General features: G+C 42.0%; 1 protein-coding gene across 2 annotated transcripts in view; it reads left to right on the top strand.

Annotated features, from left to right (window-relative positions):
* Positions 1-617: 617 nt before the first annotated feature.
* THEMIS (thymocyte selection associated) overlaps positions 618-18,675 on the top strand; it is an 83,742-nt gene continuing 65,684 nt past the window's right edge. For both annotated transcript variants that reach the window (XM_054821062.1, XM_054821063.1), the window contains exons 1-2: positions 618-769; positions 15,940-16,098. In XM_054821062.1, the coding sequence (XP_054677037.1) occupies positions 679-769; positions 15,940-16,098 (250 nt within the window). In that variant the 5' untranslated portion in view covers positions 618-678. The remainder of the gene's footprint in view (positions 770-15,939; positions 16,099-18,675) is intronic.

Here is an 18,675-nt window from a genome sequence, read left to right as displayed (position 1 = left end):
ATAACATCATTGTGGTTTAATGTCCATTTACATGATGAAGTAATTTGTATTCTATTTGTATGTCTTAAATCCAGATACAATATTTAAGACAGCAAAAAGCATCAGAACAAAATGGTTTCATTTCTTTTCTTCAAAGGCTGCTTGCGGTTTTGAAGAGAATAAACACCAAACTATTTTGCCATGCTCCAAGAAAAAACAAAAAACAGAAAAAACCCCAGAAACAAACCAAAAACCCAATGAAAAACCACCCAGACATCATCCCCACACACACACACACTTTAGGCTGGGCTGACATTCACTATCTTCTTTTCACAGAGTCAATAACCATCACGGGTGAGATGGAGTTTTGTGGCAGATGCCCTTGCCCCCTCCAAGGCCCAGCACCCCCCGCACCTCTCCCAGCCTGGCGCAGACCTGTGGTGGGTACGGGTGCCCCATCCTGCTGGCAGGGCTGCTGGCTCGGCATCCCCCCACCTCACCCCACTCCAGCTGCAGCTGTGGGAGGAAGCGGCCAAAAGGGGAGGAAGCAGAAGTACCTCCCCGTGCCGCTCCTCCCCTCTGCCGTGGAGCCCCACGGCTCTCCTGGGCGCAGCATGCACCAGGCTGCAAGTGTTGCTGCCTCGAAAGCCCTTCACTGGTCTTTACGTGCCAAACCCACATGCTGCTTTGCTGCGGACCATGGCATCTACCCTGGAGAAGTTCATTCATTCTCTGGACCCCAGAGCCCTTCCCAGGGTCCTCCAAATCCAGTCAGGCATCTATTTCCAAGGTGAGCATCGGGTGCTTTCCGGCAGGGCTTTGCAAGTCTGTCTTTGACATCAGTTTCCCCTTGAGATCAGGATGTAGGGGAGGCAGAGGGAGGTGCTGACAGAGTTGTCTCCAGCAGTTTCCCATTAGCTGCAATTTTCTCTTTGAAGAACCAGCATAATGATCAATGGCTTTGGAAATGTCTTTGGTATGGTCTGCATCTGGTCCTCTCACAGGCAGTTAGTCCTTGTTGTATCCTGGAAAGAGTACTGGAATGAGTCATGAATTTGCTTTGCACACAGAACTGTCAATCCAGCAATCACAAATCACCTCCCAGAGGTTAATTAATTAAACCTAGGTCTGCTCTTCTGGGGTTGGCACAGAGCAGTGCTCTCTGTCTCAGAAATGAGGAATGAGAGCATCTGGAAAGTGATCATGAGGGACCATAAGGTTTTTGTGAAGTTCTGCCCTGCCTTTGGGGGTACTTCAGGTGTGCAACAATACAAAGGGATGGGTATGAGCAAGACAGGAACATCACAGGGGTGATACTTTGCTGGGTTTTCCTGCAGCAGATCCTTTTATGGTGTTTTCATTGTTGGGCTCTGCATGCACACAAAGCACAGAGATCATAAACATGCTTGCACTGGAGGGAAAAATTCTGCACTTGGTCAGGGCACTGACTTTGTTTAATGATAGTGAATACACCATGTCAAGCTCATGTATCAGTCCACGAAAAGAAAGTCACCTCCCTGCCACTGCAAGGGAAAACTTGGTGTCACACTAGATAAGACAGAGGGGGCTTAATGAAATCAGCTGAAGCCTGCTTCAGCTTCAGCTGAATACCTGCTTCAGCTGAATACCTGCTTCAGGAGTCATAATATCTAAAAATCCCCATGCTGCTCCATAGTAGGAGGAGAGAGGAGATGGCTGCATTAGCTGTGGCTATGGAAAATCTGAGCTGCGATCTCAGAGCCGTGGCTGGAGTGGGGGATTCTTCTCCCTGAGAGAACAGCCTCTTGGGGCAGAAGGAAAATGGGAAAGGGCCTACTTAAGCTGTGATGGTAGCATACTGCCCGTGTTCTCCTGATGATTGCCCATTCTAGCTGCTCTGGAAACTGCCTAGGACACATGAATAGTACTGATACTCAAAAAGGCATTCTTGGAAACAAACTGGTCCAAAATTACCAGAAACTTTTGAAAATATGCTTTTTTTTCTGACATTTGGCATATGTTCAGTTTTATATTTTACTGTTCAAGTTTTATATTTTAAAATGGCCCTAGAACTTGAACTGAATAAGTTCTTGATAAGGAGACTACTACGTAAGTGATGAAGAGTGGAATTTAAACAAAAAATGGGAAGATCACCTCCTTAAGTTGGAGTAGCCACCATATTTCTCTTTCCACACACCTAGCAAGTAGAGGTAATATAAGTTGTATGTACATGTATATATATATGTATATGTGTACACAACATACTGTGAGATATCATCGTATTCTGTATATACATATATAACATTATGAGAGCCCAGCTGTCAGCAGGTTTCTGAGCTCCTACAGTCTGCATCCTGCTGCTCGTGGATGGTAAAACTCATACCAGCACCTCTTGGGAGCCAGGGTTTTTCAACTTTGTTTCCATTTACTGTGTAAACCCTTCCACATGAGGAGGAACAAAAAAAAAACCAGTGGAGATTTAACCCACAGACCATTCTGCAGCAATGTCCTCGCATGTGAGAGAAAAAGGGTATTAGCTGATGACTGCACAGCCTTGGGAGGGGGTGGTATGTGCTCTAGAGACCTGGGAATGTGTGCACGAAAAGCAAGAGCCCTTGTGCTGCTCTGATGATTCTTCAGTCTTCAGCAGCACCACCTTTTCCTGTCCTCTGCTCCTGGTGGTTTCCTCTCAGCTGTACTCATACATGTTTCCACCAGCAGGCTAGATGCAGCACTAACATACACGCAGGTGTTTCTTGCTTATACAAGGAGCAGGCTGATACAGACGTGCTTCTTGACTGCTTCCCCCCCACAGTCGGCACATCCCCAGAATACTTGCAAGTACCTAGAAACACCGATGCCCACTAGCAGGCTTGTGTTGGTTCCTCTCTCTCTTCTTCTTCCTTGCTTCAGAGGAAGCTTGAGATGCTCAAGACACTCTGTGCCTGAGAGGTTTGCAGGATCTAGGACTGCAAAAGATCTTCTCAGGCCAGAGTCTCCCTTCCTCCCTCCCTGAGCTCTCTGTCCACATTGGATCTCTCCTGAACATTTTGCTCCCCTGCGTACCTGGCAGCAGGGGTGAACACACTGTTCTGTGATTGCATTATGATTTATGTTGCATTTTCTGAAGGGAGAGTAGTGCTTCAGAGACAGTCTGCAGTAACTCCTGTTGTATTGCTAAACAGGAGAGCGAACCACTTTGTGCACTTCGAATTTCCATTAGGACAACCATTCTTTTAGTCCTTCCTCAGGCAGATCCCCTCGCCCCCCCAACAACCCTTTTGATTTCTTTTACCACATGCAGTCCACCAGCAATCACACTGTGGGTAATGGCAGGCCTATTGACAGAGAACACGGGTTTATTGCTATGGTTGCAGGGACCGAATCAGAGCATTCGTGCACTGATTGTAGGAGCTCTCAACCGGCTACAAAGTCAGCTCAGTCAGCTGAATCCTACTTGGATTAGTGGTTTTATGGAATTGGATTTAATGGGAATCTTTAACCATTCTCAGCACAACATGCAGATAGTAAGGGAGAAGATTTATTTTTAAAGCATTACGTGGGATTATTTGAAACTGGTCGGTCCCAAGGGATGAATAATTTTCTGGTGTAAGAATTTAAATTAGCAAGAATTTGTTTATATGTACATGATATGTATATTCCCCTCTCCACAACACCAGAAAAAAGTGCAAGGTTTCCTAATATCAGCTTAACCAGGTACACAGAATGGCCAATGGAGTAAATAATGATCTACTAAATCCATTAGAGCTGTCACATCAAAGTTGTAGCATCCAAACAAAAAAGATCGCTTCTATAGAAGCAAACCTATAGACAATGGAGTGTAATTCATTCACTGGTCTTCTGTGGTGGACTGTGTGCTGTGGGGATGAAACTTCATTTACTCTATCTGGAAGCAACATTTCGCACACCCTACACTTAGGTCTAAATGATTTTACAAATATAGGACTTGCAAATTAGCCTTCCCGTTCTTGACAGATTTTCAGTACCTCTGGAAACATAAGGAAAGCAGAATGCTGTAAGTCTTTGTAAGGATGGATGTATCTTTTTCCATGTGGTGAGGTATTTTTATTAGAAGCTGCAAAGTCAAGTTCCGGGGAAAGAGTAGGAATTTGCTTGCCTTAGGCAAGGTAAAAGCTCTAAAAGGTCCTATTCTGCCTTCATACTCGTGTTACACCAAATGCAATCTAGGTCTCTGTTTTCAGACCCAAGCCTGCCTACTGCAGATCCTGGTAGAGAGTGAATTGAAAACATATGCTGTGTGCATCCATTCCACCAATGTTCTCTCTACTGGCCTATAAAAAAATCATGTTCCTGCTGCTATTAGTGGAATTGTGATGTATTTAACTGTAGCTCCCCAAACTGCAAATAGACAGGGCTTTATAGACCCCGTTTCCACTCAAAATACTTTAAGCTAGAGAAGCTATGGGCAATTGAACTTTTGCTGTTAGTAGTGAATACTACAACCTAGACACTTTTCTGGGGAAGCTCTGTTCCTGTTCACCTCTCTGTTCCTGGCTTGAAGCAGAGCGAAGGGTTTCCCTGGGATGATATCAGTGTTTTTCAGGCTACGCCTGAACTTTGGGGCTGGCTGAAGCCTTACCCAGTATGCCTCAGGCAAGACAGCCAAGGTTTGAGGAGCTTGTTCACATTCCCATGTTCCTACTCCCCTTTCCCTCCAGCAGTGTGCAGCTGTGTAGCCAGAGCCCCAACCTGCCTATGACAGTCCAACACTGCAAGGTCAGGAACACGGGGTTTTAGCAATAGCCCCGAGTTCTTCTAAAGTGCTTTTCATTCATCAGACTCAAAGGATGGTACAGAAGTAGGGAAATTATTGTTACCCCTGGTTTGAAAACAGAAACATAGGTGAAAGGAGAGGAGAGTTCTGCAAACCCCAGGGATGCCTCGCGGGGCAGTTGGTTTAAGTCTCTGCAGTCATAATACCATTGCTGCAGAAACAGGACTCTTAAATCTCTAAAGGGAATAGGGATTATAAAATGAAAGCAAGCTTGCCAGATACAAATATCTTAGTAATCAGTGCTGATTAGAAAGGAACTACAGTGCAGACTGAAGTACATGACAATTTAATAGCTCATTAAAATATGTTATAAAAAAATTAAAACTGCTGAAACTCCATTGGAAACTGATTTGATTGATTGAATACCTTTCTTTGAATATTTTAGTAAATATTGATGCTTAGTGAGCTAAGTACTGTATGTCCACTGATTTTTACAGATAGCATGCAAGTACAGGCTTTCATCAGTATGTTGCAAAAATTATGTCTGTTTTAATACTGATATAATTATTTTATGGGTAATTGAATTTAATATTCTGCAGGCTTAATTTAACCAGTGGCAGGACAGTAAAAAGTGTCAAACTTTGATTGTGAAAAATGTAGAACTGCTCAAGGCACCTATTCTGTTGGTGTTCCTCACCACTCGCCATGTTCCCTACCTGCAGCCTTCTGATTTTTGCTCTACCTAAATAGAAATCCCACATTGCCATTTTTTTTTTTTTTTTATTCCCCTAAAGCTAAATGTACACAGGAGCAATGGGATCAGCACTGCAAGGACTGGGACTAGCCAGATTACAGGGAGAGCTGGTAGCTCCTCCCCGCAGTTCAGCTGTTCGAAAGCAGCACGTGTGTTGTGTGAATTGTAGCGCCAGGACATCTCCTCTTTATGACGGACCCATGAAACTCATCGGGAACGTTTACGCTGTGTGTTCTTCTCTGGGAGGAAGGGGTCTGTAAACCAGCAGCCTCCACGTCTGCAGGCTGGGAGTGCAGGGAAGCATCACGCTGTAAATGCAGTGCTCCACTCTCTGCTCCCTCTCCCGCGGATCTGGAGAGTGCCAGGTCTCTCCACACAGGGAGAAAATGGTGGGAAGAGACAAGAGTGGGGTCACATATACATCCCTGGGTAATGCCCTGCCAGACCCAAGGGAGTTAAAGATGTTCAGTATTGCCAGGTGGGGATGCCCTCTCTGGGCGGCTGCTTGGTGCTCGCTGACAGCTGCGTGAGGGGTGATGCCAAACAAAACCCTTTGCAATTTGCTCCTTCTTTGGTGAATGTGAACAGCTCCATCGCAAAACTCTCTTTGGTGAACCATAAAGAACATGAGCATGCTTAGGCTCACGGTTCCTCTTGGCTCTCCCTTGCTGGCTGTGTATCCATGCCTTCTTGCCATTTCTGCAGTTTCAATTTCACCCTTTCTGCTTCTGTTACCGGGAAACAGCATCTTTCCAGCGTGCGCTTCTGGGAGCCTTTCAGGGGAGCAATGGGTTCGGCCGGCCAGCAGCAGAGCGCTGCAACCACTTATGAAAAGTACTGTTAACCCCGTAACTGCAGCTAGGCAAACTGAATAGAAGAGGAATCCTTGTATATCAAGTCTCAAATGCCCCAAGTCCTAATTTAGAAAAGGAAATGCTCTCAACACTAATAGTTAGAAAATGATCATGTAGGATGGAATGGGTTTTTTACTGGTTTTAAGCCAACCTAGGGAACAAATCCTGCTCCCTTATCAGTGTGAAAAACCAATGAGTCACTGAAAGCTAGGATATGTGGTCTGTAATAATATGAATAAAATAAGCAAGCTGCCTTTTCAGGATTAATAAAGGCATTTTTTCTTATAAAAAGCAACAAGAAAATTTAAACGGATGCCAAAGCATAGACAGCTTTGAACAGCTTTGATGAAGATAATTTGGGTTCTGTTTCTTAGAGGTGGAAGATCGATAAAAATGACCTGTGCGTTTACTGGGTGGAGTCTCATTTGAGTACATGCCGAAGGGAGAATTGCGCATGAAATGGTAGAAATGTGTGGTTACAGTGTTTGCACTTGCTAATTTGTCCCATTTTTTTTTTTCAGAGATAGAAGTCAAATCAGTCTGTAAAAATTGAAGGTTTTTTTCCTCTTGAACATAGTTGTTTTCCTTACTCTTGATTGACTCTTTAGGAGCAAGAGTCCTAGGTACAACCTGAGTAACAGATAGTTTGAGTTCTCTTTTGTGGTCAGTAGTCAGAGCATGTTAGTAAATTTTCTCTATTAATATGTACCACTGAAACTCTCCTGCACTTGTTCAGACTGCTTCAAAACCATGTTTTATGCTGAAGAAGAAGGGAAGTGCCCTTCAGTGAATGCAGTATGAGAACAAAATCTGACTTTTATGGGTCAGATACTGCTCATTTTATTCATGCCGCTGCCCTCAGTTGGATGACTCATCCAGATACAGTGAGAAAAATCTGACCCTGGGTAGCTGGCACTGAGGGCGAAGCTGTTTCGAGGATCTCCTTGTGGGGATTTTCTTTACGTGACATTCAGCTCCAAGCCCGTCTGTGGATGGCACAGGAGGTGGGCAGAATACCCAAACTGCTTGGCTTGTCTTGACGCAGGGGTCAACCCCTTGCCTTGGCTTGCTGAAGCTGCCCTCGACGTGCTGGTTCCCTGCAGTGAAGAGGGCTCCCCGGCTGCTCTTGCACTTCTACAGGGATGTGAGGAGGAGGTCTGTGGCAGGAGGAGCCCTGTTTCCCTACACATGAACCTGCCATCCTATAAAAGTACCAAAACAATTTTCACAAACTCAGGCTCCGGGGAGAAAAGGGGACAAATAAGAGGGGAAGGAAGATCCTGGGATAAACTTCTCACGATACACAAGCCCATGACCATGCTCCATTGCTGAGTTACAGGGCTTTTGTGGTGTATTTTTTCTTCCAGTAACTGGTGGTCTATGCATAAGAAAACATGGCATCAGTCCAGGTTCACTGTTTCTTATTAGCTCCATTGGACACACAGTAATGGTACAAGGGGCAGCATGCTGTGATCTCAGTAGGGGAAGATGCTTAAACGTCTTTCTAGTTCTGGGCTTTACCTGTGAAGTGCTTAACACTCTGGCCTGATCCCACAAATTAATTTAAGCAACCTCTTAAATCCAGTCCAACAAAGCACAGATTTGCTGTTAAACGGAGTTCAATAAACATACCTTAAGTCAAAGTAATTAATGCTGCAAAGAAAATGAATAAAACTAAATAAATCATGAAAAGCTAAGCCAGTGACTAATGCTGTTCGAAAGCAGCTTTGGGCATTCTCTTCATTGCTGCAGTAATTCCAGCTTGTGTGGGTAAACCCAAACAAAAGGTCAAAGAAGTTGCATTTGGCACTGTGGTTTCACTTGCTCTTTCCATTATAGTGGGTGCTGCACACACAAAACTCTGCTGCCACATGCAGAGCACAAGCCCTCCGGATAGATGAGAATCAGAAGAAAGTATTAAAAAAAAAAAAAGGCCATAAACCTATCAAGAAAGGAATAAATCAGAAACTGCAGAAGTAATTTTTTAAAAAATTCCATTATGATTGAAATGGCTTAAAGCACTTGACATTTCAAGTTTGACTTTATATGGCAAAAAATAAATCTTACAGCTTTTGTTTTTTGATGGTTTTTGTGCTGGCAAAAATCAGACCCTTTGCAGCCTAGTTAGGTATGATCAAGATAAGATGCCTTCTTTGCACAGAGCCTTTTGAAGGGAGTTTACCTCCGTGGCAATTCAGCAGCTGAACTCCTTGGAGACTTTGTGTCCCAGACTGACCAAACCTGCAGATTTTTGTTACTTAGGACATGTTAAAGAGAGAAGAGCTCTTTACAAAGCCCAGTAAGTTGCTCTGTCGCTTGATGGAAGATCTTCTACACAAACTCACGCCACCTTCGTGGCCTCTGCTACCCCTGGGCCTCTGGAGCACCGTGTGGGCACGGGGGAGCTGGGCTCATCCGCTCTCGGTGGGAGCATCTTCTGGGGTAGGAAGGAGGGGGTAGATAAAAGCCATACAGGTGCTTTATACTATCTGCAGCCACTCTCACAGCCTGGGGTTGGAGAGAGAAGCTGAGGCACGCTTCCTTTGCTCGCCATTGTGCACGATTTTCAGCCTCTCGGTATCTTCTCCGCAAGATGTTAGTTTGAGTTTAGAGGCAAAAATCCAGCATGCTGATTAGAATCTTTGGTGCTCAGGAGGTATTTGACTGAGAAAAAAAAGACATGTACCATCAGAAATTGATTGTTTTTCCCTACTGCTTAATCAGAGTATAATATCATTAAAGTTATTAAACAAAACTCTCCTCCCTGCAACTTTAAAATAAATCTCTCTTCTTGCCAAAGAAGAACTCTGAACAATTGGCTAGCCCTCAAATAATGCCCATAAAGAATGATATCTTTTTTATTGACAGTAATTATAGATACATTATGCCCTTCATATTACTTTGGGAGCCTGCAGCAGCCTTAATAAACCTGTTATTTTAGCTGAGCTATATCATAGGAGAAGGCAGGCTGTTGTAATTCTGGCTGAACGGCTGCACCAGGGGGTCGTGCCTTTATGTGAAAGCAGAATGATTTCACCAGCCCCTGAAACAGTCACCTCTGATCTGGGAAGACAGCACCCATATGGGCAACCGATGACAACATAACAGTGGAGAAAGGAGTACTGGGAAAAGGACGCTGGGACAAAGTTCTACTCTTTCAGGACATGTTGGGAAATCTTTCATCTCCCTGCAAAGCAGCCAGGTTCCCGGTTCTTTGGATCTTCTGTCAAAGATCGCTCAGCCTGCCAGCTCCAATGAATTCAGTGGGTGCTACCGAGAGATGAAAGGGAGGAATTTTTTTCCTTCAGGGATTCAAACTCATGGGGCTAGGGAGTCAATGCCTAGTGTTTAGCCTGCAAAGTCATTTGTTTTTGTTAGGAGAAGAGCTTGGTCTTTGTTAACAAAAAAAAAAAAAAAAAAAAAAAAAGAATGTGGGCTATTGGGAAGTGCTTAGCAGCACCCTGTAGCAGGCAGACCTTAGACTGGGAGTCAGCCAGCCCGGGCTTGAGCTCCAGCCCTGCTGAATGGTCCTCTGTGCCACCTTAGTCAAGCCTTTTGTCTTGTTTGTGTTGCTCTCCCTAGCGCTCCTAAGCTGCCCAGGGGCGTGCGACAAAAGGGAGTTACGTACAAGTGATGCATTACTGCTATTTAGTCATGGCCCTGATTTTGAGCCGTACTTCCTATCAGCATGAGTGAAGCGTTCACTCGAGAGCAGTCACTGAATGGGGCTCTAAGCTGCTAGGAAGAAAAAGGGAAATATTACCGAGATATTTGCTGTTCTATCTTGTATTATAAAGTATTTCTCTTAGTAGTACTGTCATATGGCCTGACATGAAGAATGACATTCTCCATCTCAGGCATTCACTGTGTTTATATTTCATATTGTTGTTTATAATACAAAAAGACTCTTCTTGTACCTATAATGAGAAATAAATCAAATGAAGGGCTCATGTTAGGGAGGGTGGTGGTGTGGCTGCTTAGCATTTTAGGAAAGATGGAGGAAAAAGATACTGAACCAATTGTTATGGTTGCTTTGATGTGATCACAGCAGTTGCTAATATGGATTGTCAAACTAGAGATGAGCTTATGAAAGGATATAAATGTGTTTTTTATCGAACAAAGTAACAATCCAGAAAAGATGGTTTCAAAAGCAACGAGCTCTTTAATTACAGACTTCAGGGGCATTGTTTGATCACTGTAAATAAGCTGCTTTATTCTGGGTTCTGCTAAAATGTTTTTTTTGCCTCATATTGCATACATCTTTCTCAAATAAAAAAGATTCAGTCCTTAAGGTTACTTGATTTACATTTTCAATGTGTTGCACTTTCTTTGGGGCTTGAGTGGGAAAAACACAGTTACTGTTGTGCAACAACAAATAAATGTACTAAAAGGTCCACTTTAATTTTAATTTTAATTTTCAATATATTGTGTGTGTGGGTCCGCATCACACAGCTGAAGTAAAATCTTTCAGGGTCACATTGTCACGCAGTGGGTATTTTAAGACTAATTATCGTGGCTTTTAAAGGAAAAAAGAATTTTTATTGTCCCTTTTGAAAACCATGCAGTTTTCCTCCCTCCCTTTTATCAGCACAAATATTTGCTGCAAATGCCTAGATGACAAATCACACAGGTAACATTTTTCTTGTCTGAATGTAATCTTCATTGTACTATTCCAGGCAAACTGCCAAGCAAGGGCTAAAATCAGGGCTAAGGCAATCTAGTTGCAGACAAATATGTAATTACAATCAATACTGTATGTGCAATTGCATCCCCAAAAATGAACCTGTTCTTGTATGGCTGGCAGAGTTTCATTTTTTAATGATTTTTTTATTCTCGTAACATTAAAAAATGAGGCTTCTGCAATCACGGTCTTGGTCTATTAGCCATCCTCCTCCCAACCTCTCACCCTCATAATCTTTCAACCTCTTGGTCTCTTTCAAATGAATCTGATAAAGGATGAGGTAATTAAAGTCCTACAAGTTGCCCATGAAAATGGTCATGTAGGTAGATATCTATCTACACATATATATACACATCTATCTATCTATCTATCTATCTATCTATCTATCCATCCATCCATCCATCTATTCACTCATATATGTAAGTTTTACTACTGATAAGCTGTTGAAGGTTGGTCTTTGACTTCCTTAATTGGATCGGAAACGTGGTGGTGGCATACCTGTGTTACGCGGTGGTTTTATCCAACTTCTCTTCTGGGATGAAAAGTATCATCCTATGGCCATGAGTCCCAGGATACATGGGCATTCTCCACTTCTGCTCTGCTAAGAGCTTTCCTCTCTTCTAGAAGACTTAAAGCATCCTTCCTAGCTGCTTAATACCCTTTTCCTCCTTGATGATGTAAAAAGTACATCTTTTCTTTCTTCCTCTTTTTTTTTTTTTTTAATTCAAGAAGCTCACTTTCCTTGGTATTATTACACAGCATTATCTTTGCCAGAGGATTATGTACCCATGTAATAGTTTATTTCTTTGATGATAGGACACCCAGCTCCCCTGACTTTCTTTTTTTTTAAAAAAAAAATTAATTAAAACCATTACTTTTTTTTTTTTAAGTTTTAATATTCATCTCCCTCTTTCCTAGAACTGACGCTTTCAGATGAATGATCCATTTGTTTTCCACAACAATGTTATGTTTTGTTCCGATGAAAGACCCTGAGAGTTAAGGTGCTGTGACAGCCCTGTGTGTCTATTCTGTGCACACTCTTTTGCGGCTTGCAGTCTGGCATTTATAATCCATCCTTTTTCTGAATGCATTATCTTGGCCCTTGATGTTTCGAACAGAGCCTGCAGCTCCATGTAATGCTTTTTGTAGACTCAAGCTTGAACTCCATATGCTTGTCTGCCTCAGGTACTTTCTCTCTTTTATGAGTGCAGATTTTCGTTTCTTGTGTATTTTACCCTTTTCTCATGTATTTTACCCTTTTCTCATAGTGTTTTAGATTCTCTGCCATCTCTACAGTGCCAGGCCATGGTTTACCCTGTGTAGGTTATCTGCATTTCTCATCTTTTGCAAATTTTGATCGCTTTGTCAAAGGCTAATTTTTTGTGTCATCCAATCATCTATTTCTGAGTGTTTGGCAGAACTAGTCTCTTCGCATGGATATTGCCAGGTTGGATCTTCAGCCTTGGACCTGTCACTAACAGACGAATGTTTTCACTTTTTTGCAAGCTCCATTTATACTTTTTATTTTGTGATGGAGGGCAGGACTTCTCAAACCCTCTCATGTACAATTTGCAGTTAAGCTATTGTGCCTGAGGAAAAGCAAACCTGATAAAAATAGTAAGTCCTTCAAAACCAGCCATGATCAGAGACAGGGCCCTCCTCTGACTCCCCTCTTTATTTCTTGATGGCACCACTACAGACTGAAGTAGTGGTTAAATCTTCTTCAGTCACACCATTTTTTTTGACAGATTCAGCCTCTTAACGGCTCCATTCTTCCCCTCAGGGCCGTTACTTGGTTTGCTCTGCTCCAGGTACCATGATATTTGGAAATCAGCCACAGCCAGCAAGGCCACCGAGCCTGTGTGGCTCAGTGCCTGTGCTCGTGTGGAGCCGCACTGTCTGCGTCTGGGTGCATCAAGGGGCACACTGGCAAAGGCTGTCTAGCAGAGATGAAAGCAAATGTGCCCAAAGACCATAATTAATCAGTGTAGTTACTTTCATATGTTAAATGAAGCTGGATCTAAATCTGCACCGAAGAAAAAAAGCCTCTAGAAGCCATGAGCTCCCATTTTGTGTAGACTTTTGCAAAATTTGTTTGAGGGTGAGAATATTGGAATTCTTTGCTCATCTTTCCATGTTCCTATAATGCAGAGCTCATCATGCTGGGTCCTCTGGGATTTCCTGTATCTAATAATATCATGGTTGCTTGTGATCCCTACTGTGTCTGATGTGAGGAGTGAGGTGGTTCAGCACAAAAGGAATATTACCCTCTTCACGGCTGCTCAATCTTTCTCTCCCTCTCACTCTAATATGAAATAAGTTTTGCACATACACTTTTCTGACTGTCATAAAATATCCTATGGATCTCAGCTAAAGCAATGAGAGCTATGATAATTCCTCATGTGTTTATTAGAGCAGCAGCCAGCCTACTGATGGGAGCGGTAGCAATATTCAGTGGAGACACCTGAGTTAGTCGATGTTGAATTGCTCAGGGACTAAAGAGAGAGCAAACAACGATGAACTATCTTTACAATAAGAAAAACAGGTTGTTCTTTTTTAGTTAAAGGGCAGCAGCTCTCTTGGCCTTCTGCTTAGCACCATAATCAGCATGTTCTTTCACCTGACTGTGGTTGATATTTGTGTGGCACTATAATCCAGAATATCTCTGTGGTAATCATCACCCTGGTATTCAACAGAAAGGCAGAGTTTAGAGTCTAAGTACAGCAGTCCCCTTGATCCTATGTAGGATTCTCAACAAGGGAAACCAGGCAATATTGTCATATCCAGCCTGCTGAAAACATCTCCCATGTGACTTAGATTTTTTTTTTTTAACCTAGATTCTTCTACATAGGGTTAAAAATGTACATCAGTACCTGTCTTCTTCAGGGGAGAAGCTGGGGATTTCCTGGTGTCCGTGTCAATTGTGAGAGCATTGCACAAGCAACAGACAGGTTTGCTTGGACATGTCTTCCATGTAAACTAAATTGGACATGTCTACCAGGGTATACGTAACCAGTTGCTCAGTGTTACTCTCATTCATCCTCCTGTCCTGACATAAACCCATTGTTCTGTGGTGCTCTACTGAGGCTTTGGATTTAGGCTAAAACCAGAACACATTTTGCTCGGGTTGAGCTCCCGGTGACTTCCAGTGAGGCCAAGGTGGTAACCAAGTGCTTGTCACCTGCAAGTGCTGCAGCAGAGTTGATAAATATACCCCAGACTCAGTAAGAGAAGCCTATTAGGCCAGGCTATGGTCATGACTGGAATTGATCTAGACTTAGCATCAGAAAAATCATTCGGCTAATAGTTGCACTTCTGATATGGCACCTGGCAAAAAAACCCCCATAATTAAAAAACAACTTTTCCTGCCTCCCAACTGCAAAGAGAACTGTGGAGTAGAGGACGTTACTTTATGTGGGAAGTGAGTTCTGCAGGCAATGGCACTATTTCAGTACAGACCGTCTCAATTATTGATTGCTACTATATAGCCAAAGGTCAGGTTTTAAATATCTCTTATTGCCTGAGACCATACTAGTTGCTAGGTTAAAAGAAAAAAAAAAGAAAATACTTTAAAGTGAACAAAATGCAAGAAAGGGCTATTAGAGGGATTGTGGGAAGGAAAATCTGTCTTCTCATAGGAGATAAGAGAATATGTTTCTTCTGGATTTTTACCAAAAATGTGACCAGAGAAGGGCAAAATTAACCTTGCAGACCCTTTGGGAAAGGGAGAAATAGAAATGAGGAAAAAAGTATTTTAAGTAGCAGAGCAACGTTAGTAACAGAGCAAATGAATACACTCACCACGAGGGAAATGAAATTCTGAGATGGGATTCCAGAATGGGTACTTCCACATCTCTTCAAGACAGAGCTTGGTAAGTTCTTGGAAGGAACTGCACAGCATCAGAAGGACAGAAGCTAGCATTAAGGTCAACGTTTCTGATGTTCTGTGCTCAATGTATTTCTATCAACAAATGGAACTGAAAGAAAACTTAATCAGCATGTGTTTGGTGCATTGCCTTTATATACAATTAATTAATCCCATGCCTCAAAGCTTCTGCTAATCTCCTGTAGGGACCAGGAAGAATTTTCCTTCTTCTGCATAACTCGGCTTTCATTTTGGCTTTGTTTTATTCTTCCCCGCTGTCCCTGCTTCTGAAACAGCACAGATTGACCACAGCAAGAATGGAGAAGGGAGGGTGGTTTTGGCAGGGCAAGCTGCAGTTCCAAGTTTTTCTGAGGAAGCTCTGAAATGCTTGGTTGGATTGCCTTGATCCTGCACTCAAACTTCTGAACATCACAGACAAAAAGGGAGGTTTTTTCCTGCCAGGTCAGAATCAGTAGGCTCATTTCAGCATGAGGCAAGGATTATCACTTAATTTGCCAGCTTTCCATTTTCTTGGACTTTCTTCAGGTTTTCTGTTACTACAGAAAGCTCAAATGCTGGTTGCACTTTGATGTCTCCTGGCGTCTCCCTGGGCACCCTCTAGGGTCTACGGTTTTTTGCCTTCTGCTGTAGTCTGTTGTTTCCTATGGGATATGCTACGCCCTGTGCCGTGCAGGGGCACCTTTCCTGCCCGAGCTCTGCTGCCTGCTGATTTCAGCAGGCAGCTTGTGATGACCTGGGTGATCCTATGCTCTGCCTCGTTCCGTTTTGGTCTAATAACTTAGAAATGTAGGTTCTTCAGATCTTGTTCTCCCTACACACATCTAAGAATAGTGTACACATATTGCTGATTTAGAGATCACTGAAGTCACAAGATGGATTTTCTCATGACACTAAGGAAGAAAATGAAAATTAGGTTAGTTATCGCAGGATAAGTGTTATTTCATATAACTTATTTTAAGTATTTTTGCTTTCATTCAAAAAGGTAAAGACACTTGACAAAGTGACAAAAAGCTGAATAATGCTTTTCTTTCCTTTTGTATTTCTTTTCAGGTTCCATCTATGAAATGTTTGGAAATGAATGCTGCCTGTCAACTGGAGAAGTCATTAAAGTTATTGGCTTCAAAATTAATAAACTCATAGCAAGTATCTGTGAGAATAATGAAGTCAGCAGGGTTTCAGCCAAAGTGGAATTACCACTAAATTTTCCTGGTATAGTATTTCATGAATACATGTTTTTGAGGAATTATAACCCTGAGTAATCACCTTTGTTCTTTTTATTGATTTGCTGTCTTGATTGATATTTTTTTGAGGTTACAACTCAGATGTCAAGGATACAATTTTATCAGATGGCTCAAGACACAATCGACTCATTTTTAAATTTCAGGTCTTACAGTTCTTTTTCAAGCCTGGACAGAAATTATTAATGTTATAATGTTTGGTAGTAATGCTTTCTATAATTGAGGTCACTCAGTGTAAGAATTATTACAAAAATCTTTTCAGTTACTTATGACTTTGCAAACTTTGACTCAGCTGAACTCTTCCTTGCTGTGTGCTCAGCCTATAATTTATTTACTATTATTACTATATTTTTTTATTATTTTGGATACAAAATGTTTTGAATACTTTATAAGTTTTGTTTTTATTTTAATTTTTTATTTTAATTCCAGTGGCCAAAGTGGCTGCTCCATGTTCGGAAACAGAATTAGAAGAAAAAGAATGTGGTTTTCTGCTTAAAAAGAACTTCAACTGTTCTATAGAGAAGGCCCAAAATATCCATATTTTGGAGGATGGACTTTTGAAATTTGGCATGTGGTACTGAATTGTTATTTGAAACATATCTTTCTCTGTTCATGTGGCCTCGTCGTGGTTTAACCACAGCTGGCATCTGAACACCGCACAGCTGCTCACTCACTCTCCTCCCCAACAGGATGGGGGGAAGGAGAATTGAAAGGGTAAAAGTGAGAAAACTTGTGGGTTGATATAAAAATGGTTTAATAATTGAAATAAAATAAATTTAAAAAAATTAATAATAATAGTAATTAAAAGGAAAATAATAAAAAGAGAGAGAAATACAACCCAAGAAAGACAAGTGATGCAAATGAAAAACAATTGCTCACCAGCAACTGACCAATGTCCAGCCAATCCCTGAGCAGTAGCCCCTGGACAACCTCCCCCCCTAGTTTATATGCTGAGCATGACGCCATACGGTATGGGATATCCCTTTGGTCAGGTGGGGTCAGCTGTCCCAGCTGTGTCCCCTCCCAACCCCTTGTGCACCCCCAGCCCCTCGCTGGTGGGGTGGTGTGAGGAGCAGCAAAGGTCTTGGCTCTGTGTAAGCACTGCTCAGCAGTAACGAAAACATCCCTGGGTTATCATCAACACTGTTTTCAGCACAAATCCAAAACATAGCCGCGTACTAGCTACTATGAAGAAAATTAACTCTATCCAACCAAAACCAGCACAGGCCTTGTTAGGGAGAGCTGGCCAAGTACTGTACCCAGGGTATGTAGTTCATCACATGTCATATTTATTAATTTTTCAAGTCTGCTCTCATCTCTATTGCTCTACTGTTAGGGCCTGGCTGTGTTAAATAGAGAAGTGATTGGAGTGCAGAGGGAGAAGTGCTGGACTGTGAGTATCCATGTGTGGGCAGTAGAGGAGGCAAACTAGGTTAGAAAACAGATAGAAAAAGATTGGACCTTGGAGCAGGGCAGAAGGATGAAGATTTGATTTGCAAAGATCAGGGACTGGAGACAGCAGTGGGCGTGTGCGCATGCATATATATGGGTTAGGTTATGCCAGTGCCCAAACTGGTATGTGCTTTTTCTGCAGAGGGAGACAAGACACACTTCTTAAAACAACTAAGATGTAAAAGTGCGTAGGAATGCAATGTTTCATCTGAATTCCACAGGAAAATATCTTCTGCCATGCCTTCATTTTCCATATCCCAAATGCAGATTTATCTCTGAAACAGTCCTATATATAATTTTCTTTTCCCCAGTAGACCCTCAATTTACTTTCATGTTTTTCTTACTTGGTGAATTAGAACCATTTGTATGACCACTAATTAAAAGACTTCTTTGGAATTCCATTTTCAAGCACTGGTAGGGCTCAAATGTAGTGATCAAAGACATTTTAATTATCTGTGGCTATCTAGAGATATTGAAGTACTGCTGTACTGTGAATTCTTAAGATACTTGGTATTTTTCTTGAAATCCAAGCTTCTTTGCTATTATTAAAATTTCTTCTATCTCTAAAAAACACATACATATAGGAAGTCATATTCTAAATCTTTATTGGCAGTTGGGTTTGAACATTTGAATCCTAAAATATCCAACTCAACTGAGTGATAAAAGTAATCCTACATTTAGTAATGTTGAATCTCCTGATTTTTAGAACAGAATTACTTGTGATTTCAAATGCTTGAACCTGATGAATCTGGATTTGTTTGCATTCAAGTGACCAATTTTACAACTTGGCATTTGGATGTTGTTGCCTTATTGAGCACATTTTCAAATTTGGTCTAATCACTACAATTTGCATGCATACTTATGAACTCTCCCAACTAGTGTTCTAGAAAAGTGGGTTATTTCACTAGAAAAATTAATTCAGAGTTCATTTTGCTGAAATTTATCATTATTATCCTTCACATGACAGATACTACTGAACAGCAGCACTGAGGAGGGGCGTAATGACACTTCTTATTAGCCCAACAGGGAACACCACTTTCTTGTTTCTCTCTATACATGTACTTTTATGCATTCAAGAGCTTTTTTGGTAAGATGT

The sequence above is a fragment of the Grus americana genome, chromosome 3 (assembly GCF_028858705.1).
Source record: "Grus americana isolate bGruAme1 chromosome 3, bGruAme1.mat, whole genome shotgun sequence".
NCBI classification, from domain to species: domain Eukaryota; kingdom Metazoa; phylum Chordata; class Aves; order Gruiformes; family Gruidae; genus Grus; species Grus americana.
This window is presented reverse-complemented; position numbering and strand designations above follow the sequence as displayed.